The 20,802-nt window shown below is 36.9% G+C and overlaps 1 protein-coding gene across 4 annotated transcripts in view; it reads left to right on the top strand.

Annotated features, from left to right (window-relative positions):
* Positions 1-20,802, top strand: part of LOC123310129 (inositol-trisphosphate 3-kinase B) — a 219,010-nt gene that overhangs the window by 20,753 nt on the left and 177,455 nt on the right. For all 4 annotated transcript variants that reach the window (XM_044893524.1, XM_044893523.1, XM_044893522.1 and 1 more), the window contains exon 2: positions 10,666-11,077. In XM_044893524.1, coding sequence (XP_044749459.1) covers positions 10,922-11,077 — 156 coding nt within the window. In that variant the 5' untranslated portion in view covers positions 10,666-10,921. The remainder of the gene's footprint in view (positions 1-10,665; positions 11,078-20,802) is intronic.

The following is a 20,802-nucleotide window of genomic DNA, read 5'->3' as shown; positions in this document are numbered from 1 at the left end:
CCCTAGCCGTTTATGATTTTACGACGACGCGATTCTATTCCAACATATGGTAATTTTTACTAATCCTAAACCAGAGACATGCCTAGACCAAAGATTATAGAGTTGTCCTATTTCGAGTCCCCATCGATATGGATTGATCTCAGATGGTAGTTTGTTCGATCTTTGAATCACGTTCTTCTGAAGCAAGCATTCCTTTGTTTTTTTTTTTCGGTGAAGGGGAACAAGGAACTTGTATTTGATTTGGCAAGATTGAAAAATTCAGTTTCCTTCAATATTTTTTGTCGTCTTATTCAAAATTTGGATGATTGGAGAAAAAAGTAATAATCAATAATTAAAAACAATCATCTCTTTAGGATTCGTGGAAAATTATATTTTTTACAAAGTGACATATTTATAAAGGTCCCTTGTATTTGGCACGTGCTGCACACCTGCTAGGATCGACTCTGTGTTCAAGGCATATTTGGTCCTATCACCATATTTAAGGAATATCGGTTCTCGATAATTCTGATAAAATTTTAGGCAGAAATATAAAAACTTTATTCTTTCGTTCTTTCGAAATCTTGCTTCGAAGAACAAGACTGCACAAAGTCATCTACATAAGAAGCTGGGCGGTGTTGTTCTAACTTATTTTGTATAAATTTATAAATTGTAGAAAAATATTCGGTCTTTCATTGCCCAAAAATAAAGTAAAAAATTTTCGAACCGACCATCCTCGAACTCCAACGATTCGTACCAATGCGGATCCTTTCATAAAGTCTCCCTCTCTAGAAACAACAGACAGAAGAATGTAAGCTATCTGTACTATCCTACTAACTTAAATATAATTTGTGTTGAGCATTTTTTAATTTTAAGAAATTATAGGCTAGAAGAAACCATTCATATAAATTATAAATATACAGGGTGACAAGAAAAACCTCGGACAACCTCTTTCTCATTTAACTTCGCTGAACAAAAGAAATTGAACAAAACAACAACGAATAATAATAACATAGACATTTGGTAATAATATATTTAAGCGGTTTCGAAATTGCTTCCTTCGGCGGCGATATATAGCTTCAGACGCTTTTTGAAATTTTCGGCAATGGGCCGCAGCTCCTCGGGCGTTGATCGGTCCCATTCCCGGCGCAGAGATTACTTCAGCGACTCCAAACTTTTGTGGTGTTTAGCACACACCATGAGCTCCAAAATCGACCACACGCTGTATTGCATTGATTTGAGATCCGGCGGTAGAGCGGTCATTCTGCAGATGTGATGAAACCCGGAAAATGGGTTTTACACCATTCTTGCGTCATTTTCGCTTTGTGTTGAAAGTCCTGTTGAAAGGTCCATTGCGTGTTGCTGAAGTGCTGCTGGGCCAACGGAAGTACCTCGGCCCTAGAACGTCGCAGCGGTAGACGTTTTCATTGATTTTGATCCCTTTGGTCGCTGGCGCAAATTCTGCCCCAGACCAATGACGGATTGCAGATTTTGACGATGTTCGACGAAGACCGACTTACCGGTAGCTTCTGCGGACCAGACCCTGTCGTTTTGGTTAATGTGGGATTGCTCTATGGTAGAAAGCTTCTCGTCTGTAAAAAGAATAAGCTCCCATTGATAACTGGCGGCGAGACGAAGGAATTGGCGGCACCTTTGGAGTCGTATGCGCTAGTTTCCATCCGTGAGGAGTTGAACTTTTTGGAGCTTGTATGGCTTTAGGTTGTTGAGCTTCTTTTTGATCATCCAACGAACGGATTAAAGGTTGATACCGGTATCAAGGGCTATTTTCATCATGGAGACCCTTGGATTTCGATTGACTCACTTCTTGACGATTTTGCGATTGCTAGGCGTATTGACAGTGTTTTTTCTCCCACTTCCTAGACGACGACTATAATGGCAGAGCTCCTTGAAACGTCAAATTGCATCGGACATGGTTTTTCGAGGCACATTGGACGAAAGAACAATTTCGCATTGACGCTTTCCTTGACGAAACAGCTCCAAAATTGCACTACGTTTGTTTGACATTCTAAAACTGCAAAATGAAATAATATCAAACTGAAAATTCACATATGATCACATGAAAGTGTCAAGAATCTAATAGAATGAAAATAATTTGGCTGCGCTTGAATACTTCTGCTCCAGAAAGCAGTAAAATTTGTCCGAAGTTTTTCTTGTCACCCTATATATTCCATCACTGATAATTTGATCATAGTCATGAAGTGAAGTGTGAAATATTTCAATAGATGCCACGACAGTCGATAAAGTGAAAATAATAGTTTTAATTTTACTTTAGCATTCGCGATTCGCTTCGGAATGATTCTCAAATTTTCCGTGCGAAGAAATATTTCTCTTTTGTTTAAAAATTTCACGAGACTACGAGACTACTACGAGACCCTTGTGCTATATTCGAGATGAGACTCGAAGCGAAACCGAGAAATGTCCCGTCTTGTATCGAATGAGACGAGAAGAAACTCTCGTTGGCATCACTGAAAAATTAATAGGTATTTACATAAATGGGTTATGCTTATGCAAGACTTATGAATCAGCATACTTGCAGTTCTGTTTTTTTCATATTTCCGTTAACCGATTGATATGTGAAGTAATCCGAGTCTGTGGAGCACAACGTTGGGATGTTGACTTGACCCTGCAGACGCGATCTGCCCATTCCCAACCTTGCGGTCTGGTATCATTGGCCTCATTTCTTAAACTAATGTACGTATATGGAATTGGACACAATCGCATAATTCAGTTGATCGCCCATTGTGTCCGATTTCGCGCCAAAAGCCCATGACGTTGGTATCGCACTGCAAGTTCCGCAACGGCAAAAACAATTTTCGGATTGTTGACGTAGAATAACCGATGACAGAAAATTTTATTAGGATTGATTGGACTTATTTATACTACCACACTTTTTCATCTCCCCATTTCCTCTCCAGTATGAGGAATATGGACATTTATGTTATTATATGTAGTATGAATATTGATTGAAATGTATTCTGGGAAGTAATTTTTTTTTGAATGTTAATATTGGGTTTCTCTAAAATATAATAGTTGGGGAGCCCAAGAGGGACATTCGGGATTAACTCGAGCATGTCAGATTAATATAAGGGACGACACCTTGGACCCTGAAGTGTACCTCTACCAAAAATTAGATCTGTATACAGGGTCTTTCACGAGGAACCTCACCCATATTTATACGGGAAACTACTGAACGTATTTTCATGAAATTCAGCACTTATAAGTATTCCACGATGCTGATGAAATCTAAAATATTTTCAAGGCATGAGCACATCCGGTTTTTCCGGAAATGACGTCAACTTCAGTTTTTCAAATTAGAACACCATTTTTTTATTGCAGAAATAGATTCCTTAGAAAATTTCAAGTTATTTTGATGTAACATTTTTCAGTTTTGGTTGGAAAATTCTCTCTGAGCGGGAAAATTCGAAAAAAAATCGAAAATAGAGCTCCGCTGAAACAAGAATAACTTCGAGGTTTTTGGATGGAAAATTTTCATTTTTGGGATTATTCGAGATGTAAGATTGATGTATCCACTTTAAAAATCGAAATCGCGATTCATGATACAGGGGGTGAAAAAATCGCTTTCAAAGTTAGGGATGACAAAATCGTGAAAGATCAATTTTTTCAAATTAGAACCCCATTTTTTATGGCAGATATTGAATCTACGTTAAAAAATAATGTGAGTGTATGCATCACACCCTTGCCCTAAAATGGATATTTTCTGAGTTATTCACAAAAAACTGTTGTTCGTCTTGAATTTTCAGCTATTTCTTTTCCCTTCACGCCAAAAAGATGAAATTTTCAGGAACTGTTACTTAAACCATGTTTTAGATTTTACTACCCTAATATGCAAGAGAAAAAAGTTACAGGTTGTTCCTAAATAGATGGCGAATTTTGATTCGAATTTGTATCGGAAACCTCTTTATTTCAACTAATCGGCCATCGGTTTTCTCTCCAGTGATAAATGAATAATTCCTTATGAACCATATGCAAAAACTTACAATGTTTTACATTCTTTTTTTTTAATGATAGATATCATTAATTACATCTGCCAAATTCCTCTTTATTCAGTAGCATTTTGTGTTTACTATTAATTTGGTGATAATTCGTATTAAGTTATAACATCGATCACTATGACTAATTTTACCAATGAAGATTATTTAAATCTCATTCTACTTCATGGAGAATGTAATAAAGTTGTAGATAGAACGATTCGACTGTTCATTGAGAGGTTTCCTGACCAACCCAGACCAACGAGAGATACCATTAACAGAACCATGACAAACTTGAGAAATGTCGGATCTTTCGTTAAGAAAACTATACACAGAGAAAAAAGTGTAGTAGAAGATGAGAACAACGAAATTACAGTTCTTGCATATTTTCGTGTGAATCCTCAAAATTCTCTCAAAGATGCCGAGATTGATCTGGGATTATCTCAATCGAGCGTTTGGAGAATATTAAAAAAACATAAAATGCACCCATATAAATTCAATAGGGTACAGCATTTGAAGGAAACTGATTTCGTCAGGAGAACAGAGTTTTGCGAAGCTATGATGATTCGATTTCAAAAGAATGAAAACTTTTTGGACTGTATAATTTGGACAGATGAATCTAAATTCACAAAGAATGGTTCTTTCAATAGGCATAACAGTCATTATTGGGATGAAGAGAACAACCACCACTTCAGACAATGGAACTTTCAAGAGACCTGGAGTTTCAATGTTTTTTGCGCCATCAAAAATAATGCAATTCTCGATGTTCACATTTATGATGGGACTTTAACTGGTAAGATAGAACACTACACATGTTTGCATTATTTAAAGAATGTTCTCCCTTAGGAGATAGATATTCTGACATATTGAAAAATCTACAGCATGGTTCAAATAACAGTTCCTGAAAATTTCATCTTTTTGGCGTGAAGGGAAAAGAAATAGCTGAAAATTCAAGACGAACAACAGTTTTTTGTGAATAACTCAGAAAATATCCATTTTAGGGCAAGGTTGTGATGCATACACTCACATTATTTTTTAACGTAGATTCAATATCTGCCATAAAAAAATGGGGTTCTAATTTGAAAAAATTGATTTTTCACGATTTTGTCATCCCTAACTTTGAAAGCGATTTTTTCACCCCCTGTATCATGAATCGCGATTTCGATTTTTAAAGTGGATACATCAATCTTACATCTTGAAAAATCCCAAAAATGAAAATTTTCCATCCAAAAACCTCGAACTTATTCTTGTTTCAGCGGAGCTCTATTTTCGATTTTTTTTTCGAATTTTCCCGCTCAGAGAGAATTTTCCAACCAAAACTGAAAAATGTTACATCAAAATAATCTTTTCACTAGGAAGAATAGCAAACCTACCAGAGTAGCTACTAGTCGGAGACAAAGTTCGCTGTTATCTAGGGTGGTTGCGATAACGAAGTAGTCAAAATCAAATTATGTACTAGTTTACTCACACCTTCGGAAACTGATTATATGTACAACGGAGATATGTGTAGGTATGAAATATGAGTGAATCTATCGGCAAACATACATTCGAGAAATTCTATCCGGTCACGAGCACTTTATAAAGTTTATTCCGGGTACAGTGAAAAATCAAAGGTTATTCAATAAAATGCGCCAACCAAAACTGACGAAATGAATACTAAGGATGACCTCGCGAAGTGTAATGACTTGCTATACGGTATCGGGAGGTAATTGTATTTCTCCAGAAATGAAACACAACCAGGGCGGGTCTATTCGAGACTTTTATTCGCTACCCCAAGGGCTATAACGCTCCATGACTGATACCGAAGAAAATGTTTATTTTTAGCGCAACTACGGGATTTCACTGACGACGAGCGGTATCTCTTATTCTCTACCCCAAGGGCTATAACGCTCCATGACTGATAGAAATGAAGAGATTTCGGATTCAACACTTATGACGCGGAACGCGGACAGGGGGGTTGACGGGACTTTCCCTTCAGTACCCCAAGGGCTTACGCGCCATGACTGATAGCGAAGGGAAAGGTCAGACTCGCGAAACAGGGTAAAGAACGATAAAATATAACAGAAAGCGATACAGTACAGCAGTGTCAAAGTCAAAGAAGTAACCGGTGTAGGTCTAACAAAGAAACTGAACGGTAGAGACGGGGACCTACCTCCTTTGCTTCAGGCACTCGCGAAAATCAAAGTAAAAAAACTAAAAATTAATTCTTAATATCATTGATGCCAGCAACACAAAATTATTTTTAAACGTCGAATCGCAGAAAGTACGGAGCATAAACTAACTGAAGTAAAAGAGCAGTAAAAGCGACTGAAGTAACAGAATCAAAAGTCAAAAGTAGAAGTACTGAAGTAAAAGAGACCGTCGCGGGGGAAAAATCTGCTTTTATAGGCTAATCCCCCCACACGTTAAAAATCTGAAAATTCCAGAATGCGACAAGAATGAAAAACGTCGTCAGCTCCGGTTTATCGCATATCAACATCAGAAAAACGTCGAAATCTTCAACGGCATGCAAGAAAAACAACGTTAAACACAGATAAACGGTTTTTTACATTTACTCTGCCCATCGGAATGAATTTACTAAATATTTGAGAATTAAATATTTTCAAAGGCGGAAATATGAAAACGAAAGGAATGCACTAAAATGAACTCCAATTTTCCTCAGAAAACTGGGATTCATTACAGGGTATAATATATCATATATCATATCCTCTAAAAATCTAACCCGCTCGAAAAACATCTCTTTTCACCATTTTCTACTCTTCCGAACGGCCAGCCCCATCATGCAAACTGTCAGATTATCATGAATTCATTACCAGAAACACGAAGGGCAAATGCAGTATCTTGATCTTACCTCAAAATTTTTTTTACATCTTTGAAAACCTACAGACGCTTTCCTCACCGCTGAAAGTGCATACATCATAGAACCTCTCTTTCTTTCTACCATCTTATCTTCAAAATCCACTAGGTCTCCACGACGCTCGAGTAAATCCCGATTCAGCATCGTCGGCTCCCCAACTATAAGGAACTGAAATAGAAATGCTACTTACTAAGAGGAAGATTAATTGTAATTTTTCGAGCTAGTCTGTAGATATAATTATTACCCACCCTCCCAGATTAGAATTAGGTTTCGTTAGATACTACCTAAATCTAGCTCCCTGATGTGAGGTTATTTTTCGAGACTCGTACGGAATTGTTTCATGGTGTACCATGGGACGGCGAAGAGAGGGCCCCGTTTTCCGTCAACTCTCAAAAAACATGCTGATGGAGAAGGTTTCATAGAAAGCACAATATAATAATTATATCTACTGACAATCTCGGAAAATTTCTTTTAATCTTTCTTCAGGTAAGTCGATTAATGTATAAATATAAAGTACTACTTTAGTGGATATTGTGGAAGACCTTGAATGATAATGTCAAGCAGTACAAGCTGTTGAGAAAATTGGAACATTATGGAATAGGAGGAATTCCATTTATGTTGCTGGCTTTATCTTTGTAAGACTGAGTATCTACAGTATATAGAAAGTGGTGGACAGCTGTCTCCTCCTAAAAAAGATGAAGCGGGGGCTCCTCAGGGTTCTTTCATAGGCCCTCTCTTTTGAACGAATTGCTGGCAAATATTAATTCAAATGTAGATTGCAGCTACATGTTGATGACAGTTAAATAAAAAGTTAATGCAGTCATTGTCATTTTTGAAGGGGATTTTAAGATTTTCGTCAAATACCTAAATCCTTTTTTCTCAATCGATAGTTGGTTTTCCTCAATTTTGAAGATTGTTTGCCGAAACTTGATTCAAATGAGTTATGTAATTAAAATCAATTTCAGATTAGTAGATGTCACGAAGTGTTAGTAGGTATTTATGAAAAAAAATTCCGACTATGTTCTGAATCATTGATAAAACAGAGTAATATTTTTCAAATCGGAACCTCTTGGCTATTTACACGATCGTAAAACTGACTATATGAGAACCAAAACTATGAATTTTGCCTTCTACACTGTTATCGAAATTCATAATATGTAAGTATATCGACTACTAAGTGGAAAGAGTCCTCTTTGGGTGAAACAGGTTTGATTTTTGGGCAAATCCTTTCATTTTGAGGTTATATATCCAAGTTAGTTCATTCCCATCCTATAGTTCGTAACTAATATGAAATGTACAAAAACTTTACCATGCTAAAGATAAGATATATACGTTCCTAAACATTTAACAGACGTTCATTTCACTTCACGAATGGTGAAAACTGACGCCTTCACAAGAAAGTCGTATTCGAAGGTTTGCTTAAAGGATCTAAATTATGAAAACTTCAATGAGATTTCCCCATTATCACGAGACAGATGAAGATATTTTCAACAGATTAAATATAGGCCTCCGGGAAAAAAATATGCCAATCCTGGATGGCGGTTTTTCGGGCTTAGTTTGACACCCGTCGCGGCTCTTGTAGTGCCGCGGATCTGTCAAGTTTTAGAGGGGGACTTTATTCGAAAATCACGAAATTCTCGATTTTATCTCGCAATTTTCGAGCACTTTTGGACGGAGTAAAAAAACGGTCTCGTCCTCTACGGAGAACTTGACTCTTCCTCTGGATTTCTATATCCCGCACTACCTTTGGCACTCGCCATTCCCGATTTTCCCGACCCTTCTCCCACCGATCTCGCATCCCGAAAAATTTGATGCGATGCAGTGATCATTCTTATCAACGTTATTATAAGCCCATAGATCTACTTTTTAGGTAAATTCACCTTAACAGGCTGATTCGCCTTTTGTTCGAAGCTCGGACCTACGGCCCTCGCGATTCGTCTTTAATCCGTAGCTCGCGATTCGCCCTTTTATAAATATCTAGGACAAAAACGGTATTTTTCGAAGATTCTGATCGATTTAAGCATAGAACTATAAACATATAGAATTTGAGCGTTTCTCTAATAAGTATACACAAAAGTGTAGGCCTAGAACCTGGCGATGTACGCATGAGTCGTGAATTTTTGCGAATAAGAAGAGACTGAGAAAAGCAGTGAACTCTTTTAGGCTCGGTTGTTCAATTCTGGTTTAAGCCGAGATTCAAGTTAATCCTGGATTAACGTGACAGATTTGAACGGAAATGTCAAAATTAATCCAGGATTAACTTTAATCACGAATTGAACAACCGGGCCTTAGAGCTCACTGGAAAAAACGCACGTCATAATGAGCATTAGTTCTCGCGGGATCTAGACTAGATGTTTCAGATTCGATTCAGAACCTTTAAATAAGACGAAAAGTATCTAATGGAGTCATGCCCGAAAACACTCCGTTGGTAGTTATGTTGCTTCAAAAATGACGTCGTGATTATGGATTTATCAGAGACAAGTACAGACACAACAATAACCAACAGGTTGTCTCTGGGATTTATTGAATTTTTTCAAATTGGAACAGAAATAAACAAATGAAATTTTGCAGTTCTATTTTTCAAATACAGATCCACCTAGAATTTTTTACTCATCCTCCATATGGAGTGAAATCTATAGACATTTTTTATTTTGCAACTTAACTTTTCATTCAAGCTTCGAATATTATCATAGAAAAATATGCATTGAAAAAAAGCTATGTGAAGCAGGCACTCCCAATTGCGAATTTTGAAACAAAAATTTCAGGGTCGTTTGTCCATCGTAGGTTCATGTTTGTCCACCATTTGTTTTTCATTTGTATTTGTATTTTTAATGGTACAGATCGTTTGTCCAACGTAAGTCAACTTTTGTCCAACCAATTTTTTCATTTGTGCTCCCACAGAATCATAGAAATCACTCTTTGAAAATTTTGGAGAATGTGAAGTTGGCACCCCCAAATTGAAACTTTTGAACCAAAATTTCAAAATCGTTTGTACATCGTAGGTCCATTTTTGTCCACCTTTTTTTTATTCGTCCAGGCACCTTTTGAGAGATATGGGAAATGAAGTTGTTTCGGTGCATTTTCTGAGCAGCTCATCCAAATTGCGAAAGCTTCGCACTTTCCAAAATTTTCAATGATTGATTTCTATGGTTCTGTGGCTGAACAAATGAAAAAATTGGGTGGACCAACATAGACGTACGATGGACAAACGACCCAAATTTTTGTTTAAAAATTCGCATTTGGGGGAGCCAGCTTCACATAGCTTTGAAAAGACGATTTTATTTGGAAATATGGATGGATGCTATGAAGGATACGTGCGAAAAGGAATTGCATCTCTATTCGAAGAATTTGAAATAATATACACAATCAAGTAAGTAGTCATCTTTGAAGCAACATATCTCCTTAATGAATCTTTTCCGGACATGCCCCCATAGAAACTTTTCGTATTATTTTGAGGTTCTGAAACTATATCTTAATTTATTCCAATTAATCCTGAGACACTCTGAATGTCGGGAACTCGAGATTCCGATATGTCGAGATTGAGGAAAAAATAAATTCGTGACCTCCTGCGCCTTCGTAATAAAATAACGCATACCTACTCTAAAAAGTTCAAATTAATAAGGGATAATGATTCGAAAATGCTGATTTATAAAAATTTTCATTTGATTCAAAGTGCCTTAATAGATGGCGCTGTATACAAAATCATCGACTGATATAAAAAGCCTGACAGTTAAGAACCCTACGATACGTTGTGAACGGAAGTTTTTGAGGAAATACCTCAAATTCATTAAACTCTTAGTCATTCGACATTCTTTTTTACAGTTTCTCCACGTTCTTCTGGTCGGGAAAGGAAGAAAGTGACACATTGACGTCGTCGGACAACGCTCCCTGGTTTATCAGTGGCGTGGAGCCTAGAGGCATATCGAATCCCTCACAAGTAATCTCCAGGCAAATTCAGGCTTCCGGCAGTTCCAGATCCGGATACGACGATCCATTCAGTGATTTAAAGTTCCTGGGCTCGAATAAATTGTTTGAAGTTGACCCTGGGATAACTTCGTGTAACGCGTTATCGGACGGTATGTCAGTTTCGCAAACGACGGAAAACGTCAATGACTCTGGAAACGTGCGCGATAGTGTCGGCGACGCTAGTTCTACGCGTGGAGAACAGGTGGCACCAGATGTATTGGATGAGAATGGGTATAGATCTTTGGATGTTGCCGAATCTATGGAAAAGGTTTGTGAAATTGTCCTTACTTATGTGAAATTGTACAAAATAGAAAATTAAAAAAACTAAAATGTCCTTCATCCGCTTCTAATTATTTTTTCAGCTAGAGTGTATGATCATTTCCTGAGTCTTCTGATTCATTCTTAGGAAGGCGTAGAAGGACCAAGGAGTTACTTCAATTTCAATCCCGACTTGTAAGTCAGGATCTCGAGATCTCGACTTATAAGTCGGGATTTTGGCTATTAACTCCGTATTCAATCCAGTCGTCATTTCGTCAAGGTTATGAACACAACACAACAAACGAAAAGTTGAGCAATGTCGGCGCATGTTATTCGATTACGTATATATCGATCGGAAAAGGAACCAGAAAAAAATCGTCAGGAATTTTTGCTGTCGAAGAGCGTTCTGGCAAATAATCATAATAGTTGGGGAGCCGAAGAGGGAAATTCGGGAATTACTCGAGCGTGTCAGATTAATATAAGGGACATATCTTGGACTCTGTAGAGTACCTCTACCAAAAATTAGACCTCTATATATAGGAGGAATTGTTTGGGACAGCCTGTCAGAATAGTAAAAAAAAAAACGATCATTGTACGTACTCCAGCGTGTCAGAATAAGATATAATGTGGTTATTTACATGTTCGAAAAGTATATATTCTCTTAATCTGACAATTTAAGCTTGTCGAAAATGTGTGGGAGGGCGCCTAAGTTGCAAAAAAAAAACGTCACTTGTACATTCTCGAGCGCGTTGGTGTTTTTTCTTATTCTGAAGTTTAAGATTCAAGAATAATGGAGAAAATATAATCTGACAGTTTTAGCAAGCCGAAACAATAAAAATTGTCCATAAAGGTCACAAAATCAGTTTTTTTGAATTATCTCATTCCCTGGGCTTCAATTCTTTTTCGCATTCATTATAAAAGTTGTAGAACATAACATTTTCTACCAACTTTGTCCGAAGCAATTTTTTCTACGTTCAAACGTTTTTGAGATATATGGCGATTAATGCGAGGTGTTTAGCGATACATGCTGAAGCGAAAATTCACTCGTTTGAAAATATTACATTCTAAGGTTCAGTCACAGAAAACACTAAAATTTGCGTGACTAATTTCGAAATTGTCATCATAGAAATACCTTGTCATTTTGACAATTGGATGAATATAGATTAGATTCGGATTCTACATTGACCTTGCCCTTTCGCATGTGTGGCTAAGCTTCTCGCCCTTATCGCCCTCTAACTCGAGAACGGTTAAGATGTTAAGAGTATGTAAAATTGCTTCAGACAAAAGTTGTGTAGAATTTTATTATCTTATATTTTCATAATTAATACAAAAACGATTAGAGGTACAGGCAGGGAAATATTCGCATAAAAGAAATTTTTATTATCTTCAAAGTGTCAGACTAAGAAAACCCCCCGTGATTAGTGTCAGATTAATGGGTCAACACGTTTACAACACCGAGATTAACCATCTGTATGAAAATCTGACACGCTCGAGTATGTACAAGTAACGGTTTTTTTACATTTTCAAAGGACCGCTGTGTCCTTGCGTCACGTTCAAATTGTCAGTCCCTTGAAAAGTAGCTTCCTTTCGGTCCAATTAACATATACTCCAAAAATCTGACACGCTGGAATTTTTTTTTTACCAACGCGCAAACTGTCAGATAAGCATGAATGCATTATTAGAGACACGTAGGGCATATACAGTATCTTAATCTGACACGATCGAGTATGTACACCTGACGATTTTTTTTTACATCTTTGAGACCCTGCAGACGCTTTCAGCACCGCTGAAAGTGCATACATCATAGAACCTTTTTTTCTTTCTACCATCTAATCTTCAAAATCCACTAGGTCTCAACGACGCTCGAGTAAATCCCGATTCAGCATCGTCGGCTCCTCAACTATAATGAGATGTCATAAGTTCGAAATAATTTCATTTTGAAAAAAACGGGATCATAACATTTTCTGAAAATTCAAGTAGACCAAGATTAAATATTAATTCTGTTTCCAAATGATTTTCAAGTTATTGGACGAAAATTGTTTCCAATCTCACCAAAAACTGTGCTAGAACTTCGTTTTCCATGGTATGGATTTTTCAAATTAACGCTTGTGTTGTAATATAAGCAGAATTCGAAGGAAAAAATTCGCGAAAATCTGGAAAATATACAGGGTATTAGGTAAACATACGGCAAAAATTCAAGAGGTACTGGCGTGAAGTTGGCCACATTCACACATACACTGCACGAAAAAAAAATGGTTCGATATATTCTCAGGATTAGCAAGGAAATTATGCGAAAAATATTGTTTAATTCGTGCAATTTGATCATAAGAAAATGATACTCTAGAAATAACCCTTCTCTTTTTCTTTGACAGGTCATCAGAAGGATGGGAGGGGATAGTTTATGAGAAATAATTCGATAACTTTTCTAAATGAACGAGTACCGCATTCTGCTTCTAGGATGTTGTTTCATGAAGGAAAATTGAATCGAATGACATCAATTTTAAGGTTCGTCAGGACATCAGCTCGGTGGGAGAGGTGGTAGTTTATGAGAAATAATTCGATAACTTTTTTGAATGAGGTAGTATCGCCTTCTGAATGAATTGAACGACATCCTCCTTATAGTTTGTCAGCCCTTCAGGGAGTTGAAAGAGGGCAGTTTATGAGAAATAATTCGATAACTTCTCTAAATGAATGTGTACCGCCTTGTGCTTTCAGAATATATATGTTACGGGCAATGTAATTATTTAGGTCAGTATTCATAATGCTTGGTTATTATGAATAATGACCATTAAAATTGGGCAATTTGATAAATTCGAATTACTTTACGATAATTTCTCACATTGCCCGGTCATTATAAATACCGCTATTATTTCTTTGGGCACTTTGATTAAGTGTCAGCTAATGAAGAACAGAGCTCATCCACAGCCCTCTTAAGGCTTAAGAGGCCCGTGGCTCATCTTAATGGCATCAACTGTAACTCCGTACGAGGCCATGTTTGGGACAAAGTTAAAAGTTGGTCTAAAAAGTTTTTTAACCACAGACGTTCTGCATAATATAAATTGTGAAGAGGACTCAGAAGTTTTAGTAGAAGATCAGATCAATTTACAGTCTGTAGAAGAAGGTCTACTGCAAAATAAACCACATGTGTTAGCGAAGCTACCAGGTCTAAGTCATCATGATGAGGAGGAACTACGGCACGAAACACGGAATTCTAAATCAACTTTATGCCCGGAACCAATTTACAATTTGTAATGAGAAGTTTATATATGGCGAAGATATTCTACAGACAGAGATTTCACTATGAGAATGTGCAAGATTGTCATCCAAGAAAGAGGGCCAAAGCTATAGTCGATGTGGCTGTAAAGGTAGCTGTAAATCCGATAAGTGCAAGTGTCGTAAAAAAAAGCTATGTAACTCCAAATGCCACCAAAGTGGAAGATGCTCTAATAAATACACCCTCTATGTAGGTATTGCTACATATTGACATTTTGTGTAAATATAAATTTATAAGTACGTACATATCTAATACATTATTTTTATTTGGACTTAAGTTTTGTTTGTACTTATTTCATCGCCATCGGTTTGTTTGTCAGCATGTGAAATTTGTTACTTTGTCAGTTAGGTATGTAAAAATTTGTTTTTTTTTTATATGAAATATGAATAAAAATGATTTTTAAATTGCCCACTCGACTTTCAGCATTATACATAATGACCGGGCAATGTAATATTTGGAACATAATTTATCATTTTGTCATATCCATTTGGGCACTTTTTAAATTGCCCGGGCATTATGAACAATGCCCAATTATTTACATTGCCCGTGACATATACAGTCCCTGGCCAGTTTATTAGACGCACTGAGGATTTTTTTTATATTTACTGGTATTGCTCGAGGAAAAAGCAAAATATTTGAATTTCATTTCCACAGAATGTTAGTTTCATCTACGACTCTCATTAAATTGTTCTATTTGGCATTTATTTTTGATGTTGTAGTATTAGTACTTAAGTATGAATCAGTACTATGTCTTCCAGTGGACTTCTTGCATTCTGCAGGTTCGGACGTTATTTCGATAATCCACATATGAAATCATTATCTTCTAATGCAGCAAACCGAACAATCCTGCATTGATAGTATGAAGCACTCATAGCTACACAGGGTGGCTCAGCAAAATATTAGAATTTCATGTTTAATCATCAATAAATCAATATTTTTTATTGAATATGATATATTATATGTGAAAATCATTTACAGATGAAGTATATGTAACATATACGTTCAATTTAATAATTCAATATCGAGATTTTGCATCGAATCAATGCGTCTAATAATATGGCCAGGGACTGTATATTAATAAAAGAGGATCTATGGTTTACTTCAAAATGCTTTATCGTTCAAACGATCGCACCAAATTGGACAATTCTTTTTTTGTTGTGTTTATTATTGTTAGGGCAAGGTTTATATAACAAAATATTCCCAAAAAAAAATTGTACAGAACAGAAAAAAAGGCATTCCTTTTTCTTACGACCAATCGAGCAATCACGATGAGTTATTATTATCTACCCTAGAAATAATTTAAATGGCAAAACTAGGTTTGCCGGGTCAGCTAGTGTTTTATAAAGGAAAAATGAATCGAATTACATCAACCTTGTAGTTTTCCTAAATGAAAAGGAAAAATGAATCGAATGATATCAACCTTATAAAGGTATTTAGTTTGTCATGCCGTCAGTGGGGTGGAAGGGGGCAGTTTATGAGAAATAATTTGATAACTTTTCGAAATGAAGGAGTACCGTCTTCTATTTATCTAAAATAATTTTTTTTTTATATATCATATCATATTATACAAAACTATTATGAACCATTGTTTCAAATAATTCGAACGAAAGTACAACTTTTCGCCGATAGGCTGCAGCAGGGTATAGGGGTCGCACGCAGACTTCATTGGGTCAGGTCAGGGTATGGAGGGTATCTCCGTACCCTCCGGTCTCTACCCTCCATAGGTCAGGGTATCAAGACAAATACCCGCCTTCAAGTACCGCGGGCACCACGGAAGTATTTAATGACAATTTCCTATATATCCTCCTGCAGTCTATGGGCAAAAAGTTGTTCTTTCGTCGACTGCAGGTCACGTGGTGTTATTGGGAGTCATGGATGGATGTAGGAGTCTTCAGAGTAAGTGAGGCTTGATTCAGTCTTGGTTGGACAGGTGGCGTGTCATGATGAGGATTGAAAAATATCCCCCATGGCGGGCCTCTCTTGAAGAGATTGAGATGTATTACACTTCACTGTACTGATGAGGGGCAATAACCCCGAAACTAGCTTACAATTTGTGTATACCTATATGTCTCAGCCTCTCTGGGAATTCCTTCGATGATTCATGCACGCATTAATGGAACGATAATTCTTCGAATTATCGCCTCCACATTAAATATTTTCGCGGCACTTGACGGCGGGGCACTGTGATGCTCCAGGTATTTATCTTGAAAATAAGAAGTATAAAAGGAACACAACACAACAGAAAACCATGATACTAGAAGGTATAGAATCACTCATCCTGAAAGATCCAAAACAATTTTGTCTCAAGTTGTCTTAAGAAAATATTGAATACCCTTAGATGACAGATACAACTAGAAGAATATGAAACCGAACTATACAGTAATCTGAGAACTAGCTTCAAGAATCTTCAGGATGAGCTAGACATGCAACTTATCTAGAAGAATTATTATTATAAACTGTCAGGGCTTCTTTCTCCGCCTCTTACGTAACAGCAAATTCTCCATGAGCACGAACCTGACATTCTCTGCCTACAAGGACATGGAAAACGAGTAAAACGACTCAATATGGGGCTCCGAAACACACACAAAAAGGGTAAAATATTGGAAAATATTTTAGCAAATACCGATTTCATTACACACAATACAGGACAACCAACACACTTCACCGAAAGCAATGTAACTTTTTCCTGTATAGATCTGACACTATCAGATGCCACAAGCAGCCCTTCCTTGGAGTGGGAACCCTTGGATAGCCGGTATGATAGCGACCACTTTCCAATGAAGATTGGTTACCAAACATGTGTGGCAAACATCGACATCACAGAAAGTTGGAAAATAAATGAAGCTGATGATTGGTGTTTATTCGCAAACTATGTGAATGAAAAAATGACCACTTTCTCACTGAAAGAGAACATAAACACTTCAATTGAAAACTTTTTATAGAAGCAGCTGAGCTTTTCGTAGGAATAAGAAAGATTTCTAGAACGTGCAAATTCACGCCCTGGTAGAATCAAGAATGTGGGGAGCACATAAAACGAACCAAACAAGCCTTTTAAAACTGAAGAAATGAAATTTCCCAAAAAATCTTGTTGAATTCAAAAAGCAAAGAGCATTAACGAGAAACATCCTGAAGGATGCTAAGGAAAAGACTTGGCAAGACTTTATCTCACAACTAAGTATTAACTCCAACATCAAAGAAGTCTGAGGAAAAATCAATGCCATCAAGGGAGCTATGTGAAGCTGGCACCCCCAAATGCGAATTTTGAAACAAATATTTCAGAGTCGTTTGTCCATCGTAGGTCCATGTTTGTCCACCCTTTTTTTTCATTTGTCCAGGCACCGTTTTAGAGATACCGGAAAAGAACTCGTTTCGGTTCATTTTCTAAGCTGCACCCCCAAATCTCAAAACCTTATTTTGGATGGTACAGATCATTTGTCCAACGTAAATCCACGTTTGTCCACAAAATTTTTTCGTTTGTCCACCTACAGAACCATAGAAATCAATCTTTGAAAATTTTGGAAACTGTGAAGTTAGCACCCCCAAATGAAAATTTATAAAAAAAAAATTCAGGATCGTTTGTCCATCGTAGGTCCATGTTTGTCCACCTTTTTTTTTTCATTTGTCCAGGCACCGTTTGAGAGATATGGAAAAAGCAGTTGTATCAGTGCATTTTCTGACCAGCACGCCCAAACCGCAAAAACTTATTTTGGACGGTACAGATCGTTTGTCCAACGTTTGTCCACCAAATTTTTTCATTTGTCCATCGACAGAACCATAGAAATCCATCTATGCAAATTTTGGAAAGTGTGAAGTTGGCACTCCAAATGAAAATTTGTTTCATTTGTCCAGGCACCGTTTGAGAGATATGGAAAAATGAGTTTTTTCGATGCATTTTCTGTGCAGGTCACCCAAATTGCGAAAACGATGGTAAATATCGTTTGTCCAACGTTTGTCCACTTTTGTCCACCCAATTTTTTTATTTTTCCACCCACAGAACCATAGAAATCTATCGTAAAAATATTTTGGTTGTTATTAAGTTGCATAACTAACTCAAAATTTTGAACCAAATATTCTGGTTCGTTTACTTTTCGATAGTTCATTTTTGTACATCAGGAATTTATTTTCATTTCCATCCAGACTACATTCGCAATTTGGGATGAAAAATTGATTAATCAAAATTCTTCGTTTACTATTCCTAAAATGCTAAAGAATATTTTTCACCGAATGAATCGTTGGTCCATAGCGGATTCACATTTATCCAATCAAAATTTTCATTGGTCCATAAGCTTATAACAATAACAATATTGAAAAAAAATTCATTATATTCTCTTTTCGACAAGTTGATCATATTATGTGGCGAAGAGAGCTTTTAGAGGATAAAACATGTAACCCTAGTAGAGTTGCTCCTTCAAAATTTGTATCACATTTCCATCTATGGTTTATTTATCTTTTATTGAGAGATAAAGGACTCGAAAGCTGACCTTCGAAAAATCCTGAAAAAGCTGGGTTCAGTTAAAAATTCGTCAAGACGGAACGGTTGCGCCGGGATGGATGAAATTCTCAGGTTTATTACTCGAAGAGTTCCGAGTTGCTCTTTAAGAATATGGTTCTGTGAGTGGACAAATAAAAAAAATGGGTAGACAAAAGTGGACTAACGTTAGACAAACGATACTCACCATCGTTTCCGCAATTTGGGTGACCTGCTCAGAAAATGCACCGAAAAAACTTATTTTTCCATACCTCTCAAATGGTGCCTGGACAAATGAAAAAAAAGGTGGACAAACATGGACCTCCGATGGACAAACGATCCTGAAATTTTGGTTTGAAAATTTTCATTTGGGAGTTCCAACTTCACACTTTCCAAAATTGGCATAGATGGATTTCTGCTGTTCTGTCTATGGACAACTGAAAAAATTGGGTGTACAAAAGTGGACTTAGGTTGGACAAACGATCTATACCATAAAAAATACGTCTCTGCAATTTGGAGGTGCTGGTCAGAAAATGCACCGAAACAACATTTTTTCCATATCTCTCAAACGGTGCCTGGAAAAATAAAAATGAAAGGTGGGCAAATATGGACCTACGATTGACAAACGATCTTGAAATTTCGGTTCAAAAGTTTTCATTTGGGGGTGCCAACTTCACACTTTCCAAAATTTTCAAAGATTGATTTCTATGGTTCTGTGGGTGGAAAAATGAAAAAATTTGGTGGACAAACGTAAACTTACGTTGGACAAACGATCTGTTCCATCCAAAATAAGTTATTGCGATTTGGGGGTGCTGCTCAGAAAATGAACCAGAAAAAGTTCTTTTCCGATATCTCTAAAACGGTGCCTGGACAAATGAAAAAAAAAGGGTGGACAAACATGGACCTACGATGGACAAACGACTCTGAAATTGTTGTTTCAAAATTCGCATTTGGGGGTGCCAGCTTCACATACCTCATCAAGGGAAATAAACTCTAGTTGGAATGAAAGGTATTAAAACATAAGAACAACATTATAACAGAAAAAAGACAAGAAGCAGAACTATTAGCTGATCAGTTCCAACATCAATTATCTGACTCGAATTACGATACCAAATTTCTGCAACCAGCCCATAGAAGTGAACGAAAACAACTCAAAACCCATTTATCTTCCCATTACCATGGAAGAACTCCAGTACGCAATCGAAACCACCAAAACACAACTCCTGGACCCGACCAAATCCCTCATATCTTCCTCAAACATCTCCCGCAATCAGGATGAGAGATGCTGTTGAAAATATTGAGCTCAATGTGGTTAGAACACTATGCTTCGTTGATGAATGGAGAGAACTGAGGGAAGGTATAATAATACCGAACCAAAAGAGCAGTTCACGAACAGACCCAAGAAATTATCGGCCTATCTCACTAACTTGTTGTAGGTATGTGCAAATTATTTGAATACAACGAAGCATCTTATAATGATGACATCACCATATAAGAGCTCGAAAATGCCCTCGATCAATGTAGAAAAACTGTACCAGGACCAGACGACCTTCCCTATGAATTCATAAAACAGCTGGAAAAATCTCAAAAATTATTAGACATTTTCAACAGAATATGGAACGAATATACTTACTCAGATTCTTGGAAAGAAGCTCTCATAATCCCCGTACCCAAACGTTCCAACAATGACTTACGATTTGTAGAAAGACAATATCCTTGACATACTGCATGAGTAAAATTATCGAAAAAATGATCGGTTGGTTTGGTACCTGAAAAAAAAAAGAAACCTGTCAATGAATAACAGATGGGATTTCGAAGAAATAGGTCGACAACAGATAACTAGATCATGTTAGAAAACGATATCCTAGGTAGTTGTCGAACAAACAACACTTAACGGCTGTATTTTTCCATTTAAAAAAAGTTTTTGACCTAACATGGAGATAAAGCATCGTGAAAACCTTATTGGACTAGGGAATTAGAGGTAAACTGCCAG

Source organism: Coccinella septempunctata, chromosome 3 (genome assembly GCF_907165205.1).
Source record: "Coccinella septempunctata chromosome 3, icCocSept1.1, whole genome shotgun sequence".
Classification (NCBI taxonomy): domain Eukaryota; kingdom Metazoa; phylum Arthropoda; class Insecta; order Coleoptera; family Coccinellidae; genus Coccinella; species Coccinella septempunctata.
This window is presented reverse-complemented; position numbering and strand designations above follow the sequence as displayed.